Source organism: Cyprinodon variegatus, unplaced genomic scaffold, assembly GCF_000732505.1.
Source record: "Cyprinodon variegatus isolate N-32 unplaced genomic scaffold, C_variegatus-1.0 Scaffold245, whole genome shotgun sequence".
In the NCBI taxonomy this organism is placed as follows: Eukaryota; Metazoa; Chordata; class Actinopteri; order Cyprinodontiformes; family Cyprinodontidae; genus Cyprinodon; species Cyprinodon variegatus.
This window is the reverse complement of record NW_015150698.1, coordinates 267,304-287,672: the sequence shown is the minus strand read 5'-3', so window position 1 is coordinate 287,672 and position 20,369 is coordinate 267,304. Positions and strand designations below refer to the sequence as shown.

General features: G+C 37.8%; 1 protein-coding gene across 1 annotated transcript in view; it reads left to right on the top strand.

Moving 5' to 3' along the window:
• The window catches only part of map7d3 (MAP7 domain containing 3), a 44,024-nt gene extending 23,659 nt beyond the window's left edge, over positions 1 to 20,365 (top strand). Inside the window, 14 exon segments of the mRNA XM_015381956.1 lie at positions 3,512 to 3,619; positions 4,423 to 4,524; positions 4,854 to 4,952; positions 6,784 to 6,909; positions 9,247 to 9,386; positions 10,901 to 11,028; positions 11,100 to 11,320; positions 13,995 to 14,121; positions 14,265 to 14,550; positions 15,739 to 15,792; positions 15,887 to 15,944; positions 16,039 to 16,183; positions 17,526 to 17,812; positions 17,889 to 20,365. Coding sequence (XP_015237442.1) covers positions 3,512 to 3,619; positions 4,423 to 4,524; positions 4,854 to 4,952; positions 6,784 to 6,909; positions 9,247 to 9,386; positions 10,901 to 11,028; positions 11,100 to 11,320; positions 13,995 to 14,121; positions 14,265 to 14,550; positions 15,739 to 15,792; positions 15,887 to 15,944; positions 16,039 to 16,183; positions 17,526 to 17,812; positions 17,889 to 17,896 — 1,889 coding nt within the window. The 3' untranslated portion in view covers positions 17,897 to 20,365.
• Positions 20,366 to 20,369: the final 4 nt, after the last annotated feature.

Sequence of the window (20,369 nt, the reverse complement as noted above, 5' to 3'; positions counted from 1 at the left end):
ATGCATGAACAAATCCCATTCAAGGGCTCCGAGGACAAAACCCATAGGAATGATACTCAATCGTGTTATATTAGTTGTATTTTGGTAGCTTAGGGGCAATAAATCTTAACATAAAGCCATAATGCGTTTAGAGACTAAAGACTAATACTGGTAATGCAGTAAAGAAGCGTACTTAGTGTGGTTAACTCAAATTTATTTAGATGTTTATTTATGTGCTAAAAGGTAGATAGCAGGGCAACATTCACCAACATTACTGCTGTTTTTTTATGCTTTGCACCTCTAAACAGAAAGGGTGTTTTAATCCAGGTCATGTTTTTTTTGCCCCTTCATTGTTTCGTAATTTTTTCTATTGTACCCACACAAATAAGTGGTCTGCTGAAAGGTTTTTCATGTTCAATTTGAGTCAATTTACATCCACCACAGGGAGAGTTTTGTTTGTGCCTTNATGGAACGCTTCGGTTCGGACGGTTTTCATAAATCAGTTGTTGTGGAGAATTGTGTGGGTATGGCGAGTGGGAAAGAACAGGAGTTGGAAGTAGGTAGGCCAGATGTCCAGCTTTAGGGCGGACAGTCCGGATTTTCATTGCACTGTCCGGCGTCCTGCGCCGCATCCAGCCGGACTTGTATTTGTCCTCCTTTACCCCCAGATTCCACATACTCCGTCAGCGCACCGCTCTGCTCACGTACATCGTGCGGAGTACTTGTCTGTCATGTAAATCAATGAGAGCTGCTCCACATCCTCCGCTACTTCTCTGTCCACGTACGTCTTCTCCGTCCTTCACCATCAAAATACGGAACTGAGCTCTTTTTTTGCTCCGCTCCGGTCAGTCCAGATCAAGGCCTGCAATTGCAATCGCACCAAACAGGGAAAAAAAATGTAGAGAAGACCCGGTTTGTCAAATTAAATTATAGTAAAAACAGACCGGTAACTAGAAATTAGAGCATAGTTCGTATATAATCCAAAAACTAAGAGCAATTAATTAAATAATTGGATGCAGACTATTGGTGCTTCAACAGACCAGGAAGAAGTTGTGAGATTCTAGAGCACATCTCACAACTTTAAAAGAAAATTCTTATTGCAGGAATGGATGAAGAGATGATGAGTTTGGAAGCAGAGGACAAACATAGTTCATACAAACTATGTTTTATCCTAGTTATTCCTGTTACAAAAATCCACAACAGAAAGAAAATATTTGGGCAGAAACTGAACATCTGCTGGATGATGATGGGGATTTTTTTTTTTTAAATATGTCATATTAAATTAAACGTTCACAGGGTTTATACGTACGCGTTGTTCTTTACAAGACATAGTAGATTTTCCTAAAAATCATCATATACCGAACCAAACCGAAAACCGTGACCACGTGACCCGAACCGTGGATTTTGTGAACCGTTCCACCCCTAATGTTTGTTTATGTGCTGAAAGGTAGATAGCAGGGCAACATTCACCAACATTACTGCTGTTTTTTTATGCTTTGCACTGCTAAACAGAAAGGGTGTTTTCATCCAGGTCATGTTTTTTTTGCCCTTCATTGATTGGTACTTTTTTCTTTTGTACCCACACAAATAAGTGGTCTGCTGAAAGGTTTTTCATGTTCAATTTGAGTCAATTTACATCCACCACAGGGAGAGNTCTTTAAATAGTTTTGGAAGGAATTGCTTGGACTCCAAAAGGCACCGCTGATTCAGGGTGTCTACCATAGTTATATCTTAAAACAATGTGGGAAAGTTTCTATACTTTTTTCTGTAATTTCAGTGAAAAAAAAGTCTTATATAGTCTGATTACAAATGGTTTTAATGTCTTGTTTTTCTGATATTGTTAATGATTATGGCTTACAGATAATAAAAAATAGAATTCTGTTTTTCTGAAAATTTGAATAAAGTGAATTCGTAAATATTGATAAATCGGCTTGTTAACTCAAAGCAGCTGCAAAATTTTAGCTTGTTAATGACTTCTTAGCCCTGATCAGTAGAACACACAATCATGGGGAGAACTGCTGAGGTGACGCATGTCCAGGGGACGGTCGTTGACATCCTCTAGAAGGAGAATGAGCTAGAAAAAGGGTTTGATAAAGAAGCTGGTTGTTTAGGGTGCTGTATATTCATAGAAAGTAGAGTTGAAGAAAACGGTTTGATAGGTAAAGCAGCAGCAAGCTTCTCATTTGAAGATATGGCTGGGACTTATAATGGATTTGACTCATCAGGAATCGCTATGCATGAACAAATCCCATTCAAGGGCTCCGAGGACAAAACCCATAGGAATGATACTCAATCGTGTTATATTAGTTGTATTTTGGTAGCTTAGGGGCAATAAATCTTAACATAAAGCCATAATGCGTTTAGAGACTAAAGACTAATACTGGTAATGCAGTAAAGAAACGTACTTATTGCGGTTAACTCAAATTTATTTAGATGTTTATTTATGTGCTAAAAGGTAGATAGCAGGGCAACATTCACCAACATTACTGCTGTTTTTTTATGCTTTGCACCTCTAAACAGAAAGGGTGTTTTAATCCAGGTCATGTTTTTTTTGCCCCTTCATTGTTTCGTAATTTTTTCTATTGTACCCACACAAATAAGTGGTCTGCTGAAAGGTTTTTCATGTTCAATTTGAGTCAATTTACATCCACCACAGGGAGAGTTTTGTTTGTGCCTTCAAAACTAATAATGCATTTCTTCCTAATCTGTTAGACTGAAATGTGGTTGTGTGACTCATCTTACTTTGGTTTGAACAGAGCTTTTAATTCTTTATATCTAAAAAATGTACTAAACTATGTGAGAAGTAGAGGTAGAATTGACGTTAATGGTGTGCTATTTAAAAGTGTGATATTCATTGCATATTCCATGATATATCAAATATTTAACTACCCCAAAAATAAACATATACACAACATTTTAGATGCTTTTTTACAAAGTGATGTATAATTACAAATTCAAAGTAAAATGGAAAGAAACGGGTTAGCAGCAGGATATTCAGAGCCTTTTTCAGACTCACAGATCTTGCTGTTTATTTGCCATTTGTTCCCCATTCTTTTTTCCACTGTAATGGATACAAATGGGAGCATTGATTCTTGTGATTGCTTAAGCTAATATTACCCAGCCCTACGGATATGCATTTCCCGGTGACACAGGCTTCTCATCATTGAAACCTTTTCATGTGAAATTTAACAAAGAACATCTATTGTGTCTCTACAATATAGCTATGTTGATGCTTTCTCCTTATGGTTGGTTAAACCCAACATCTGTTGTCTGCAAGCCACAAACTTGTCTCTTCCAGTTTTGTATTGTATCGCATTGGCTAAATATTTGCTGTTTTTCTAATAATGAACTCATAAGATAAAATGATATGGAAACAAACATTAATTTAGCAGGTTATACCCTTTTAATGTTAGAGGAATAGTAAATAGTAAAACCTTGTAGTCCCTTTTTCTGCACCTAAAATCCCTTCCCTATTGCCTGGCTCCCTGTGTAAATCCCTCCTCCCATGTCTGTTCTTCCTCCCTGCTCTTAGCCGACAAACGCTCCACATCCACCACTAACCTGAAACAACCTCCCGAGGCTGGCATCAGTAAACGCTTATCCTCCTCCTCTGCCGCCCTCGGTAAATCACCTGACAAAAGTAAGTCCTTCCCTCCCTCCTCTTCTCTCCTCCTCCTCTATTGAAAAGCCAAATTTATTTATAATTTACAGTTTTTTCTTTCTCTCAGTTGAGAGTCTGCATGTAGGGCTATATTTTATTTTTGATATCAATAATCTTTGTAACTAACAAGATTTTGCTAAGCCTCTCCCTTTGTCAGTACTAATTGTATTAAAAGCTCTGACCTCAGTCTGTTTTCTAATCAAATGCTTTAAACAGTCCTTTCCTGATGTGCATGAAAAAATGGATAAAAGTGACACAGGTTTCCTCATTGACACTGCTGCCTGTGTTTACTTGTCTTTTTTTGGCACAGTATTTTTGAGTATAAGTAAATTGACTGATATATTTAGAGTTTTAATTACCAACTGGTAGTGTGTTCTCGCTGTGTCATTTTACTGCTATGCTTTGAACTATTTTGACTGTTTTAGCTCTAGTAAAGAGAAATCCAGCAGCCCCTTAAGCTTTCTATTTTTGTGGCCTACCTTCTATGTGAAGGGGGTCAGTGGCCATTTGCTGGACATCTGTTAATTCTGAAGTATTTCCCTTAATTATAGGAGCTGTAACAAATCTGTTTTCATCTCTTTTTTTTCTCTAGTCTTAAGTTTTTCGCAATAATTCTTTTCAACTACTGAAATATATTTACTTTTCAATCATATTTTTTGGGGATGTGCCTTTAAAATAGATCAGGAAACTTCAACACTTTTTTTCCTCTTTCACATTTGATTTTTTTTCACTTCATTGCATTCTCTCTCAATTGTTGTGGGTGTTTGATTATTGTCTCCCAGGTGTTAGGCTAAGGAGTTCGTCTTGTAACCGGTTGCCAAGCAAAGGCAATGATGCTCAGGCCACTAAGGAAGATGGCAAAAAGCTTCAGGTGGAACAGACAGGTGCAAATGATCCCCTCTTCTCTCATTTTGCTTTGAGGAAAAACTGTGTGCTATATGTCTGTTTCTTGTTTGAAAACATATCAGCTGGTAGGTATAATTATTCTTAACTGGTTTTGGAAGAAAAAGCTTGCATAGACGGTGAAGAGGCTTGTCTCTGTGTTAAGCCATTATCTCCTAAACTAGGCCATCAGCTGCTGCAAGCTCTGACCCTGGTGACTTGCATAAGGGCCAAATGAAATGCACATGACTCGCAAACTCCTTCCTGGGCTTTAACTTGTTGATTCCCTCCCAGTGTCTGGTTTTCTGTAACTCCACTTTCATGTCCGTAGGCCTTTCTGTGAAGAAGAGAAGTTCCTCCCTCACACGAGTAAGTGTGGGCAGAGCACAGACCCCTGCCAAGCCTGATAGGGGAACAACGGATGATCAAGGTGGCTAGCATATAAAATCAGCATGCTTTGCTCGGGTCTCCTTTTTAACAACAAGCTATGAGCTCTGATGGCTTCCTTCCTCTGAACTCAGAACCTTTTACAGAAATATATTATAAGTCTATTGTTGTGGAGCTCATGGTTGGTTTTCCTTTAAGCGTCTGGTCTGTGTTCTGTGCTATAACTTGTTCTTAAAGCAGAGACTATTTTTCATGATGCTGTTTTTCATCCTAATAAAATGCTTAACCTTTCTGCCTTTCTAACCCACCAGATCTAACCCTGTTCAGTTTTTTCTCTGCTAATATTTTTCTTTTCCATAACTAAGCATCACTACGGAAAAGGTTTTGTTTTGTGGTGTGTGCTCTAACAGTGTTTTGCCTTGTTGTATCAAAGTGTTGGTTGTCTTCTCTCTTTAAGATGACATCATTGTTTCAATGCTGTGTCTGTCAGTGCCATCCCTCCACAGAAACAGGAGAGCTAAGGAGTAACAACAGTGGCTTTTGGCAGTCTTCATGTTGCTGTTTACCACAAGTGCCTTTTTGTTTTTGCTTCAGCCATATTTGTGCCAGTTAAGCTCCCATGATGTTGTTTTGTACTGTTCTAATTTTTCGTTTTTTGTTTTTGTCTGTTTAACACAACTGTTATGCAAACTGAACGTTACGTCTGTAACCCAGAAATTCTTTTAAACACTGATTTTTATCTTTTCATACCTATCTGAGTCATAGAGTAAAAACTGAGTTTTGAGGTTGAATTAAACACAATTCTTCATGGAGATCCTCTCCTATAAAGCTTTTAAAAAAGGGAAATTGCTGGGGAAATACTGGTCAAATAATAAATAATTCTGTCACTTGATAGAAGTTAATCCATTTAATTTGTTGGGAAAAAAATTACAATTTGCCTTGCATTTTATCTATTCTTTAATTTAATATTATTAGATCTAGTGAAAACTACCTTCAGAGATCAATTAATTGGTGAATTGAGTCCCTGTCTACATGATTTAATCTTGGTCATTTGGCCTCAGTAGTTTGATAAAGATTGTTAGAGGAAACAGCAGAAAGGTCTTGTTTAAGTTTTGGAGAAGTTTGAAGCAGAGTAAGAAATCCTAAACTGGCTATCCCACAGAGCAGTGTTCATCTGAACATGGGAAGAGTTTACCTCAAAACCGGGAGATTGTCCTGAAACGACTGGTAGGAGAGTAGAGCAATCAAACAATAATGAATCTGAAGGAGATATAAAGGCGGGAGAATCTATCACTAATGGTCTGAACTAATGGGAAACTTGCATTGTGTTCATCAGTTTCATAAAGACAACAGTTCTTTGTTTCTGCTGTGATAAAATAATCCGTCAAAGTGACTTAATACTATCTTTTTATTTGGATGTCTTATATATTCCACATCTTCGTGTCTTAAGATGTGCAGCAGAAGCAAAATATCCCTGCATGGTCACATTCACTCAATCTGTCACTTTGTTATAACCATTTTCCCTCTTCAAACTCAGTTAACGTATTTTTCTTTTTCATCAGCCTTCTTTCTTCCTCCTCAAGGGACCATTGATTTGACCTCGTCTGATTTACTCTCTGTTTTCAGATAATTTATCTCTGTGCTCATCCATGGCTTCCTTTTATTTACTCCACCATGTCACTGAATGTTGCGAAAGCCAAAAGGTTTCTGGATGATAAACAGCCCATGCATGACTACAGAGACTTAACTTTGAGCTCAATGTGATTCTGTCCTGTAAAATCACCTGGTGACTTCTCTTTTTGCCTTCATCCCCCCCAACTCTCATCCACCTATTCCTTCCTCTGCTGTTTTTGGGTGATTTTTCGGCCGTGTAGCCCGCAAGCCACCGGCCAGTACTGTGGATGAAGGGGTCCTTAGTCGCCTACTCACTCCCACCCAGGCCTCACTAGCTAGGAGCAAGAGCGCCGCCGCCCTGTCCGCTGAAGGATCAGATGCTGCAGGTAACTCTGACTCAGGAGACCCTGACTCAGAAGAAAGATGGCTATACCAACACCCATCTTCTGCCTATTAGAGAAGCTTAGTACATGCCGTCTCCTTTAGTAATGTTTCCCTAGGTGCATCCTAATGCCTTACTTCCCTTTTATTGATGTAGAATTACTGAACAATGTCTACATAGCATCTGTCTTAGCAATCGACTGTTTGCTGCCTTTGCACACAAATTACTTGCAGTACATTACACTCATGTGAGAGAAGGTGTTCAGGTATCAATATTGACATGAACACTGTTCCAGCTCCCATGTTGTTCCAGTTCTGACACAATTGGCTGTTTGTTGAGCTGAGTTGTGCTGCAGCCTTGGTCACAGGCGTTTGAGAAGCGGCATGGTCCATGCTGGGAGATTTACTCTAAGCTGATTACCTATTGCTTCTAGTTACTTCCGAAAAGGTCTGCTATGTGTTTCCACACATGTTGTAGTAGTGTGACTGCCTTTCTGGTGATTTAATTTACATTTAATTATATTAAGTTATTTGGGTTCTGAAATCCAGTGTTTTATGTACCAGTGGATGATAGGAATACAATTCAAATATTTGCTTTTATACTCGATGTGTTACTAAGCAACAACTTACTCGATAACTGCAAGCTTTCTAGTGTTGGTGTTCTGTGTTATAGGATCCGACCCATTAACAGTAATATATTCCTGCTAATAATAGGCCCAGTAGAAACATCATTCACAGAAGTGGTGCTAGCTCATGACAGGGTGTGTTAGTCACTCCTGCAGCCCAGTGTGCTGTCACAATGAATTACAGAGCAAGTTTGGAGCCATGTTGTGACAGGAAGAGTCTTCCAGTTCTCAGGATTATGATGGCTAATCCTCCAATCTGACACAGCAAGCTGGTGGAGAAAGCTATTTTCTCTCCCAGCTGTAAACATGATTACCATAGTTCTTAAAAGCCTCTGCCATTTACAAGTAGGCATGGGGCCAGTGACTTTAATAGGTGTTAGTTCTAGGCTTGTCTTTATTAAAACCAATTTATAATCTAGATACTGCTGACATTATTACACTAATGATAAATATGTTTTAGTTTTGTTTTTCAGAAGTACTAGCTCTGCTTGTTCCTCTCTCTGGTAGATTGGAGAGATGTATATCATCCAAATGGTGTAAACATTTTTTTAAATCACTTTGATCCGACTGACAGATTTTTTGTTTGTACCTGATTAAAAAAAAAAAAAAAAGCTTTAATGCTAGGACCTGCACAGTTTTATGTCTTCAAACACACCGACCAACAGAGCTCTCTTTAATTTAACTTTTATTTAATTTCCCTTAGGGTTTATTAATTTTTTATTTTTTTTATTGAAATGATCCCTTCAATCAAATAACCTGCAGCTCTTTTTTATCTTTGTGTTTACAAAGAAAATCTCTAATTTGTCAATATCAATTCATTCAACACTGTTCTTTAAAAAAAAAAAAGTAATTTTAAATACTATGATCATTTAAATTATCTTAAATTAAGGTTAATTAAATGTAAAAAAGAATCTGATACTGGACCTTGACTTTTACCAAGTTATTTGTCAAAGCTAGAAACACCAATTCTGAATTTTACATCAGTTTTTTTTACCTCAAATTTACCATTAAATCTGTTTTCTATTATTAAAGCTGTAACAAAAAAGCTCCATATGACTTTTGACTCATGAAAAGTTTTTCAGATTTTATGATTTTTTTTTTTTTTTTTCATTTCTTTCTGAGATTTTTTTTTTAATCCTCAAAAGTTGAAGACATCTTTCCGTCTGTCTTTTGACATTGTTTGTAGTTTTTGTGCTCTTTTTGTTATGACNTTTTTTTTTTTTTTTTTTTTTTACCCCTTTTTTAATCTTTGTAGTGAACTGTGTTTTAAGTGTTGGCGTCTGTCTTTTGACATTGTTTGTAGTTTTTGTGCTCTTTTTGTTATGACGCGCTCTGTGTTTAAATGTGTGCAGAGGCTTTGGCGAAAGCAGTGCTTGTTTGGAACTTACGTTAGATTGTTGCTCGTCGCTAGTTGTATCCCCCAACTATTCCCCCCCTTAGAGAAACATGTAGAAATCCTCATGCTTAAATGCTACATCTAACAGATTGCTCTTTGTGTGCTTTTGTTTCCTTACCAATCACCCTTCCTTCATTTCCTCCAACCATCATCTGCCTCTCCATCCTCTTTCTTTTCTCCCCAAACCTCCCTCTGTTTCCCCATCAACTCTCTTCATTCTTTGCTCTTTTTGTTGCTGCTTTGCTGCCCGACTCGGCCGCTTCTCACCCCTCCCATTGGTTGTGCTCTCCTGGCCCTGCGATGACTGTGTCCTTTACCAGAGTATCACCTGTGTCCTCGTTCAGCCTCTGCCAGCCCCCTGAACCCACCGCGCGGACCCGTGCGCAGCCGCAGCATCGACCGACAGAAGAGCGGCATGACAACGTCAAAGTCGGCTAGCGAAGCCCTCGATACATCTATGGTGAGCGGTCTTTTATTGAATTCATTGTAGTCATTAATATTAAAAATTCCTATTCTATGTGTGTCTTTCTGAAAGTTTGTGTTTTACTGGATCGCTGAAAACAGTATCCTAGTTTGGATTACATGGATGCCGCACCTGATCCCAACCATATTTAAATTCTGGAGTGACTCATTGAAAAGGGCGTCTGCTATTGGACATTTTCTGGGTAGAAAATTATCAATATGTCAGTGTTTCAGCACTTGTAATGTTTAACAAGAGCTGGTTTTTTATTTTATGCCCGGCCATTTTAACATAATGATACAGAATTCATACTATAACACTTAAATGGCTTTCTCCTGATTAGAAAATGACATGAGAGACTCAGATTTTTATGCACATATTTACATTTGACTGTCAAACTACTTCTGCAGGATGCTAACCATAGGGAAATATCCTCTCCTTTGCTTTGAACATTCCTGGTCTTCTGTATGTTGCATTTGCTTTTACTTCAGATAATTAGTTTCCTACTCCTAGGCACAAGTCTACCTCTGTTCTGACATGGTGGCTTTTGGTCCCTGACTCTCTGGCATGTCCTGCATGTTCTCATCCTCCTGTATGGCTGTGAATGGATTTATTGTTGTTTAATGACACAAAGGGATCCACAGTGGCCTGATTGTTTTTGCCTGGTTTAGGCCATGCAAAGCAGGCCCCACCTTAGTCATGGAGCCTTTGACTTCCTTTACATCATTATTCTCTCTCCTCCTGCTCCACCCATATTGGTGAGAAATAATGTAGATTTTAAGCTCCATGTATGACAGCTTAAAATTAACAATCTTTTTGATTAGATTTTTATAAGATTAGCCAACAGACATATTGATATGAAAAACTATCCATACAGTAAGAATATGCACTGCAGCTGTTCAATTCCATGTCTCGGATCCTAACAGAGTACAGAGATATTCTAATGATTGAAGGATATATTTAGCTACACGTTTTAATTTTTAGAAACTAAATTCATATGTTATACAGTTAACCATAATCTGAATTTTATTAGATTTCTTTTGCTTTGCATTGATATATAAACATAAAAATCACTCTCCTTTAGAGACTATGTTAATCTAGTTTTAAGCTAAAGGATAAACCAGGTTATTTCAAACAGGCTGACATGGACAGGGTTAAACATTCAGAGCAAATGGCTGAGTGTAAAGAGATTTATCTTTGCCTCTTGGAGTCCTACCGACGATCTTGATGGCTGTTGTTATGTTTACGTTACGTTACGTTTACTAAAGCACTTGGAACATTTAAAAATATGTGGTTTTTGACTTGGGGAATCTTCCCCTTTTTGGGGCCCCTAGATTTGGAAAAAAATGACTTTTCTACTGTGACCCTGAACGCTATGTCTGATAACTGGGTAGTTGAGTATCAATAAGTACTAATTAGCATCACTGTCATTGTTGCATTGTTTTTAAAATCATTACTTTATATTTTATGATAGATTTCAGTTAATTCTATCCCTTTTTTCCCTTAATCCACAGAAAGAGAAACGATTAACCTCCCCTGGGGGGCAGCGTCCTGCTTCACCGTCAACCCCCATAGGACGCCACCGTTCACCATCCCCAGCACCCAGTCCAAATCCAAAAAGAACCCCCTCCCCAGCAGCCAAGTAAGACCCTACAGAGGCCTTTTGTTTTTATTATGAATAAATAATTTAACCCCTCAATTTTACTGTGACAGGCAAGCTCCCAAGATGCGTCCACCTTCACCAGCTGCTACAAAACAGAGACCCCCGTCTCCCCAACCTGCATCAACCAAGCCCCCACCCATCCAGAAACCAGCACTCACTCCAGCTGGACCACCGACTTTGCGGAAGCGGGATTCTAAGTCAAAGGATCTGGGTCCTGTACAGCCTGTGGCCACACAGGCTTCTGATAACAGCAAGACCAAAGACAAAGATGGTGAGCTATGAACTATTCACATTAGTCTATTTATTTTGTACCATTTCACACTAAATTGAAACTCAAGGCAGTTTACACAAAACAAACTGGGTTCAAATCATGCTTCATTATATAGAATCCAGTTTAGTTTAGGACATTTTGTTTTGTAAACACTCTGTGTACACAAAACGACAATAAAAGTTGTCCGAGTCTATTGTCCAGATTATTTTCATACAATCCAATCATATAGTCTAATTCAGGTACAACTATATACTGAGTTTAACTGCATTCCAAATTATTTGATCTTTTGATGGTAGATATGAAAAAGTTCTCAAAGCAAGGTTGGATGATGCTGTAATAAGGCCTGAACAGCATAAACTATTATTATGTAACGCAGCCTTACTTTCTCAGTCAGCTGGCATTAATAGTGATTTACCCGCTCTAATACTCAAGTATCTAGGTTATTATCTGGGTTGCATCTGAAATGTTATCACTTACACCGGGCGCAAGTCAGTTTGATAAGGCGCAATATGCTCCACTCTAAAACAAACCAGCAACATCTCAAGATTGCAGCTGCAACAGAGGAACATTATATTGATAACCTTTATTATGTGCAGAACAAGCTCTTATATTCACTAACATTTCTACAACTGCCTGCAATTAAAGTGTTTTTTTAAAGATGTTTTAGATTGATTGTTTCCACTGTCCTGGATATCATAGTCATGCATTTGAAATCATGCTCCACCTGCTCCTTTCCAAGTAATATATGCCGTGTACATGGCTTAAATATGTCTCGTTGGACAGATTTTAAGTCTACACCAATGCTCAAAATCTGGACTGATGTTAACCCTTGGTGTGCTTTTTTTTGGTTTGCTTGAATCTCAAAAATCTAATGCTGGGAAGCAATTTCTCAGTGATATCATTGAGCTACTAGGATCTGGTGACACTTAAGATCCGTCCGTGACTATTGGTACAAAATCATTTTGCATTGACCTTAGAATTGTAAACAGAAATAAATGTTTACAGATTTAGGATCCGTCAGAAGTCATAAAACAATCATCTATTTTATTTTTTTATCTCAATAAAGTTAACGCTTTTATTCCATACCACAGAGATGTTCTGTGGATTTGTCTTTTTAATTGTTTGTTTTGATGAATAAGTTGTAGCCATGCCCTGTAAAATGCTAACTTTTACAGCAACTTTTAGTTTAGTGATGTGGGTCCAAACGGAGGTCTATTTTGTCAGACTGGACAAACACTTGTTCTGATATGTTGTGGCGGATCTTGTTCTGATCATTTACATCCAAATGACTGGTTTCCTTTAGTCCTTTGCAAGTAAAATATTAAGCTCCTCCTCCTCGACTTATTATCCATGTACAGCCCAGTTGACACTACATTAACTCTCTGTAAACAGAAGTACAGCAAAATATGGCATTGCTTTATTAGATTTCTTTATCATTATTATTACATAGGCTGAGAAATCTTTCTAAATCTCTGATATCCATGAATTATCTGTTGTTATAAACAGGCCATAAGTAAAAAGAACAAACACAAACCAAACAAAACATTGTGTTTGTTGCATATTGATGTGGCAGTAGCTTTGTGTGCATTAAATCCCCTTAGAGAAGGAGACCATTATGTCCTAGCTGAAGTTACATCCATTGTAAGCTTTGTGTTTGTCGCTACTTCTGCCACCTTATGGATAGAATGGTGTACTGCAAGACGAGTGTTAATTTGTTTTATTTTAGGATGCATTTTAATGAACAAAGAGTAAATATGTGAGACTATAGCTGGACTGTCGAGTATTAGGAAAATTAAGATGAAGTTACTAAAAATCTGTGCTGTTGAGAATATTTTCTTTGGTATGCTGTATATGGGAAAAAAAATGTGATTAAGGCAGATTTAAATCAGCTGTAATTGTCTGTTCTTATCCACTTTAATTCCTATATTACATGGTGTTATATCTTTGTTACTTACAGTAACAGAGTCTGCTTGTACAAGAAAATGCTATACAGCTTAAATTCCGTGGAACTTCAGGAAAACTGCCAGAGGGGATGATTGAAATGAAAGCTAGTTTTTCAAAGTAATTTCTGTCCTATGCTATTCGTTTTCATGAAATGAAAGGGAGAACAAAATGGTTAATTGGGGAAAAAAAAAAATCTTAGATTTTATTTACAAACTATATCACCTTAGGCTGTACACTACTAGTCAAAAGTTTCTTTGTATGGTTTTCTTTCAATAATTACTTCTTCCACTCCTCTATGTAACCTAGAAGGCAGTTGATTCTATGGGATTTATTGAGGGAGAAAGTCAAGGAGGATAAATACAATGCACTTTCCCTTTAAGCCAAAATTACTTGCTACTTAGTGTTGCTTTTTCTAATGAAACCTTTCAAATTTAGGTTAAGGTTTGTTGATAAAATGTATGAAAAGAACTTTGATTGTTCTTGCAGAGCACTTCATGGCATTATCCATGTAAAAATATAGTTTATTTGACCATAATGTTTTCTTACTCTGATTCCTGACATGAGTTTAAATACATTCTCCTGATGTAATCATGTAAAACCTATAGATCTCTATCAGGCCTGTTTACTCGTTTAGTTGTCAGGTAAAATAAGTTCACCATCCCTTTAGGTCTGCATCCTATTGATATAAAGTGCCAAACTTCTTACCTGGGTTGACTTTTCTTCCTGTTAGACTCAAAGACAACCAGCACTAACTCAGCTGCTGAGGCGGCCAAGATCTTGGCCGAAAATCGAAGACTCATGAGAGAGCAGAAGGAGCGAGAGGAACAGCTTAGGATACAGAGGGAGGAAGAGGAGAGGTGAGTTTTAAACTGCAAAGTTATCCATTACTATTCATTTTTAGTGCAATATGTACAAATGTCTATATTCTTCTATACTATGAAAGATTGTTACTTTACACGATATTTAAAGATATTTTTATGTGAATTAAACACTTATCTAGGCAGAGAAAGGAAGAGGAGCAGCGATTAGCTGAAGAGGCTCGACTTCAACGCCTAGAGGAAGAGAAAAGGTTGGCCGAAGAAAGGAAAATAAAAGAAGAAGAAGAAGCTCGTCTAGCAGAGGAAGAAAGAAAAAGAATGGAAGAAGAAGAAGCACTAAGGCAGGTCGAGCTCCAGAAGGAGCGAGAGGAGGCTGAGGCCAAGGCCCTGGAGGAGGCAGAGAGAGTCCGTCAGGAAAGAGACCGCATAATGCAGCAGAACCACCAAGAGAGGATGGAGAGGAAAAAGGTAGAATATGTGGAGCAGATCACAGCCTGGAAGAATAATTTTTCTTGCATGCATAAAGGAAGAAAGCATAGATGGTGTGTTTCATATGTCATCTGAAGTCTAAAGTATGAATCTGTACGTAAGAGTGTCTTTATTCTGTAACACAAATTTACAAGTTGGAGTGACCTAATCTCCGAGGTGAATGCTGTTACGATATATATATATATATATAACAAAGACAAAAACACTGTTCAGTGCAGTATTCTGCAAACATACACAGCAATAAAATTAGGGATCAACCAATGAAAATTAATTTAGGGTTGATAACAAGTATTTTGACAATAGTCTAACCGATTCCTGATATGTGCTGCCAATCTTTTTTTTTTCTTTCCGATGTTGCTTTTACTTCCCCCATTTCCTTGACATAATTGTCACCATGATAGCAAAAGTCTCAGTGTAAACAAAACAAACGTTAACAAATCAAACAAAATGTCAGATGTCAGCAATGTATAGAAAAAGGAGGAAGCAGCAATCTGTGTCCTTGACCTGATCTCAAGGCTTTTGAACACGCTAATAAATCGCTCAACTCATCCTCAAATCTGATACAAGAAAAAAAACCTTAATATCGGTCTACAGGTATTTGAAACATATCATCTTATAAACACAGTAGTACCTGAGCAACTGACTGAAGGCTGCATTCACAATTAAGAAATGCTACAAACCATCAAAGTGAGAGATATTAAATACTGTTGATGTGAGTAGCATCCATCTGAAGTTTTCAGGTTGAAACGTTTGAGCTCAGATGACAAATGAACCATTTGTTTCTCATTTTCTCTTTGTTTCTGTCTTTCTTATTGTGTTGTCCTCTCATTCTTTTACTTTTCTTGCATCCCATCAGGCTTGTATTTGTCATTTCTCCTTTTTTTTCCCCTTTCACCCCATAGTTCCTCTTGACTTTCCCTTTTTCTTTCATTCGCTTTCTTACTTTGGTTCCTTTTTATACCTCACTTTTTCCCTTTTTATTTTTGTTTTTATCAATTCTTTGTTTTCTCCAGGTCCTACAATTTAGTGTTTTATATCTTAAGATAAAAACTGAGAACTAAATACTTAGAACTTAGTGAAGTTAAGTCTTTAATGGTTGAACATTTCCATATGAATGCCTCATATGAGCCTCGTCTTTTTGAAGTCACTTTTGTTTTTAATTTTCAGAGAATTGAGGAAATAATGAAGCGAACTAGAAAAGGGGACAACACTGACTTTAAGGTGAGATTAACCTGTGATTGCAAATTCATACGGTTTCTAAATGTTAAGTGTTTCTTTGAGTGATCAACGATGCCTTGATATTTCCGCTGTGCAGAGAGAGGACGATAAAGATGGCGATGAAGGCCTGGATGAGATGAAAAGTGAAGCCAAAGGCAAGTGTGCCAAGATTTTCACATTTAAATTATTTTTTATGTTTTAGTCTGAGTGAAAGTCTGACTTGTATCAAACCATATATTACTCAAACAGATGACATTAACATGGAGGACGACTCTGATAATTTGTCCACTGGTGACCCTGGACTTAGCCAAGAAGGTGAGATGAATGGGAATCCAGAGATGGAAGACAAGGAGAAGACCAACGGAACAACCTGTGAGGAAACCCAGGCAGGAAGGTGGGAAATCATTGAATGCAGCACTGACCAGACTTCTCCTCACAGTAGCTTTCTTAAGATTAAGAAATAAAATGGAAATGTTTTCCTGTAGGTTAGAATAACATATTAATAAGTCGTCTTTCCCCTGACCCATAACACCTAATTCAAGTAGAGAGTCAACTATTTCAATGTAAAATAGTGGTTTCCCTAAAGCATCTGATGTATTGTTAGTCATTCAGTTAAAGGACACCTTTTAAATGTCCTGTGCTTTTATTGTCCTTTTTCAAATCTGGATTTCCAAAGCTCCTCACACCACAATCAGTCATTCACCCATTTAAACACACACTCCCTGTTGATCCTGCCTCTGGGCAGATGACAGGAACAGACTGTAAAACCCGACATTAAATCCTACAGACAGCTCACCAAAAAAAAAAAAAAAAAACAGGATTCACAGTGATTTAAGTGTAATGATAACGACCCTTAGTTGGAAAACCTCAATGTGGAAACTTGGGAAACTTTGAATGAACTCTCTTTGCTCTCCTCAGTCGGTATGAATGGAACATGTGGTTGACTCCTGCAGCCAGTAATCTGATTCTTATTTTATCCTTTCTGCTCCTGTTTGTTTGCTCTTTTATGAAAAAATTATTCTTAAAAAAAAGTCATAAACGTTTAGAACTTTTCCTTAATCAGGATGGGAAGTTCTGTCCATCCAAATCACCCAGAGGACTGTATGATCCGATGCTGTCAGCTGCGTTTCCTTAGATCTGTTTATTGGATCTCATTGAATTGTCTCTGCAATGAGCCTTGAGGTGAAATGTGCTGTGAACTGGCGCTATATTGATAAACTGAATTGAATCCGTCTATCCATTGTCTGTCTGTTCCATAGATCCTGCTCCTTGGGACCCATTGTCCCACATGTTTTAGGGTTTTTTTTTTCCTCCTACCACCCATGACATAAAAAATATGTGATTAGCAGACTTCTGCTGCTGAAGATTTACAGCAATCATTTTAATCTGTGTGCTAGAGTGAAGGGCACTTGGTCCTGAGGGCCAGGGTTGATGACCACTGGTCCAGTCTGTCCAATTAACCATTGGTTGTTGGTCTATCCTAAAAGTCAGTCTGTTATTGTAGGTTTTTCCTAATATGCATTGAAATACTTTAACTATCTTCCAAAACAATTACAATTTAGAATTCTCAGCTTTATTAATCCCAGAGGGAAATAAACTTCTGCTGAATCTGCATATGTATTCTTTAAATGTTGATTTAAAGTTGACTTAGAACTGAAAAAAGGCTGTGAAAGTAAAAAAAAAAAAAAAAACCTAGTATCTGCCCCTCGTATTAATTGTCTTCTCCACATCTCCAGTCCAGTTCCAGAGAGCCGCCTCGTTGAGGGCTCCGAATTCCTGAATGAAGAGGACTCCACCAAGGAGGAGCTGGTGTCCAGCCTCAATGGGAAGTCCAGCCAGTGGAGCTTCGAGGAGCTCATCGACACCAACGTCCACTCCAAGACTCGCATCGAGTCCGGGGACTGTAACCAGGTTTTAATCAACTGTGACGGGAGTGCAGATGGGACCAGGGTGGCCTTTGAGGACAAGGGGGCCCCCATCAGCACCCTCCACTCCTCTAATCAACCTATAGAAGCCATGTCAGGTAGGATTCCACCGCTTTAAATACTCACCATATGTAATCTCCCTGCAGACTTTAACTTTACTTTTTATCTCTGCAGAAATGTAATGCTGTAGCTGTCACTGAGAAGCCTCTTCATGTTGCACTCCAGCTTTTCCTTCCAGCTGACATCCCTAAAAGAATCTTCCAGCCGTTCCAAACAGCTTCACCTCTTTCTGCAGGAGGCGCACAAGATGAAACAGAGAGACTACCCTAAGTGCTGCATTTGCACCCCAAACAAAATAGAAACACATTGGATTAAGTTTATATATATATATATATCTATAAATATACATGAAAATGTCACTCACACACTTCAGGGAAATGTTTCATATTCCTCTTCATTCGTTTTGTTTTCAATTCTTTACAATTTTGTGTCAGAAACTTTTTTATTAGGGGTGCATTCTTATAATTTATTAATTTTTGCTTCATTGTAATTATTATCACGTTTAGTCTTGTTTTCTCTCTTGTATGAAAAATATTTTGTGACCAATTTAAGTCAGGCCATGTGAAATATATACTATTATTGAAAGAAATGTTAATACATCACTAGATCTGTCTGGGTTCAGACAGAATGCTTTTTATTTCATGTGGTTCAACTAAATTTACTTGACCAGCTGCTTTTTGTGGCACACAGCAACGTATGGCCTTACCTTTTATCTCCCAATGTGGAATTTTCTTCTAAGCGCTAAAAAGAGTATCAGTTTTAAGGCTCATGCTCACAGCCTGGTGACCTGCGTCCTGCTCTACAACATGGAGGTTTGTCTGTTTTTGAGGACCGGCTTTCTCACTCCCTTCGTTTGTTTTGTTTTCTGGCCACTAGAGGGCTTCATAACCACAGAGGGGAAAGATTTTGACTCGGCACAGTTCAGTGCTGTTTATTTAGCATTCATGGTCGCTGTCTGTGAATAGAACTAATGTTTACTAACATCACTGTAATTAATCTGGTTTTGGTTTCAAACTCTTATTTTTGCATTAAAAAAAAAAAACTGTCAATGTAACAAACTTGATAAAGGGATAGTTTGGATTTTTTAAAATTGTGTGAATATATCTGTTATTCTCTTATCTGCAGCGGGCAGAGCTATTACTGATGAGAAAATCCACAGAACATCACTCCAAGCAATCCAAGGTATCTCTTTAGGATATGTTTGTTGTGAGCTTTGTAGTTCACTTTTAATTAATGTAAAAATCTGAGTGCTTGGGGTTTTTTTTCCCTCTGCCTCAGTTTCACCTCCTCTCATTAGCTGCTACGCCTGACAAAATGCATTTCAGCTCTTTTTTCTAGTGTAGAAATTGGCAGATTGTTTATATTTGTATTTAAGTGTTCTGTTTTGTAAATAAGCAGTATTAGGCAAGTGACGCCATGTTTAGGAAGGAGCGGCTCAGGGTGTGGTTTATAAGGGTGTTCTTATTTGTTACTGTTAGGTTTAAGATGGTTTGAAAGGTGCGCTGTGACTGGTTGGGTTCAGCTTGGCTTGCTTAAGTTAGTAGAATAAATCCTCTGACAAAGAGGCTCTGTGAAGAAAAAGGTCCAACTAGAGGTTCACTATTTGACTCACTGATATGTTCACCTTGTTTTCAGTTTGTTTAAAACTAATTAAAGCAAACGTGCAGTAGTTTTTATAGCCGGTTTGGTCCTTGGCAGCATGTTTAACCCATCGTTTCTATCCTGTTAAATGATGCGGCACATCAGCTCAGGTTTCAGCTGTCCTGCTCTAGTAAAGGGGAGCTTCTTCACCAAACAAAAAAAATGTCTTGTTTTTTTCTTTTGTCTAACTATTCCTGTTTCTCTTTTTTTTTTCTTGAAATGTGATGTAACATTAATACTTCCTTTGCTTTAATGATCCAAATCTGAGGTTTTGGGCACCTTTTTCTTTGCCTTGTTCTCTGCTGAGTAACTAAGAATCTCTTTGTACATGAACAGACTGTGGGCCTAAATTATTCGAGCTTTGATTAACAAGCTCCATGAATGTTACATAATCCATACACCGTCCTTCATGACTTACCATATTTCTAATAGCTGCTTGCTTTCAGCTTTTATTTTATAAAGTCCTGTAGCAAACGCAACGCCCTATCAGAGATGACTTGTTACTGAGTAGCTTCACTGTAAGACGAGCTAGAAGAGCTGTGATATTTTTCTGTTTCTTTTTAGCTGTTCATTCAAATCCACCCTGTTCCCTTTCATCATTTTTGTAGTTGCAAATAATGTTTTTTTTTTTGGGTCCTGCTGCATCTAAGTACTACAACTTTAAATGATCTGTCCTCCATGTTATCATTGATAGAATAGAAAGGTGCCTTAGTTTGAGATGTACTGTTTTTATTGCATTCTTACAGTTGATGTTGTCTTCAACCTCCGCCTCGACAATCAGTCCACCCAACCAGGGCGACTCTGTGAATATTAATATTTCTCTGAACGATTTGCTATAAACGCCCTATCTGCAAATAAAACCTGTACTGTACATTTATCTAAAGAGAACAGATATGATACAGGCTGTTAAAACAATAAAGTCTAAAGCGGAAATATTCCTTTCTTGTGATTCTG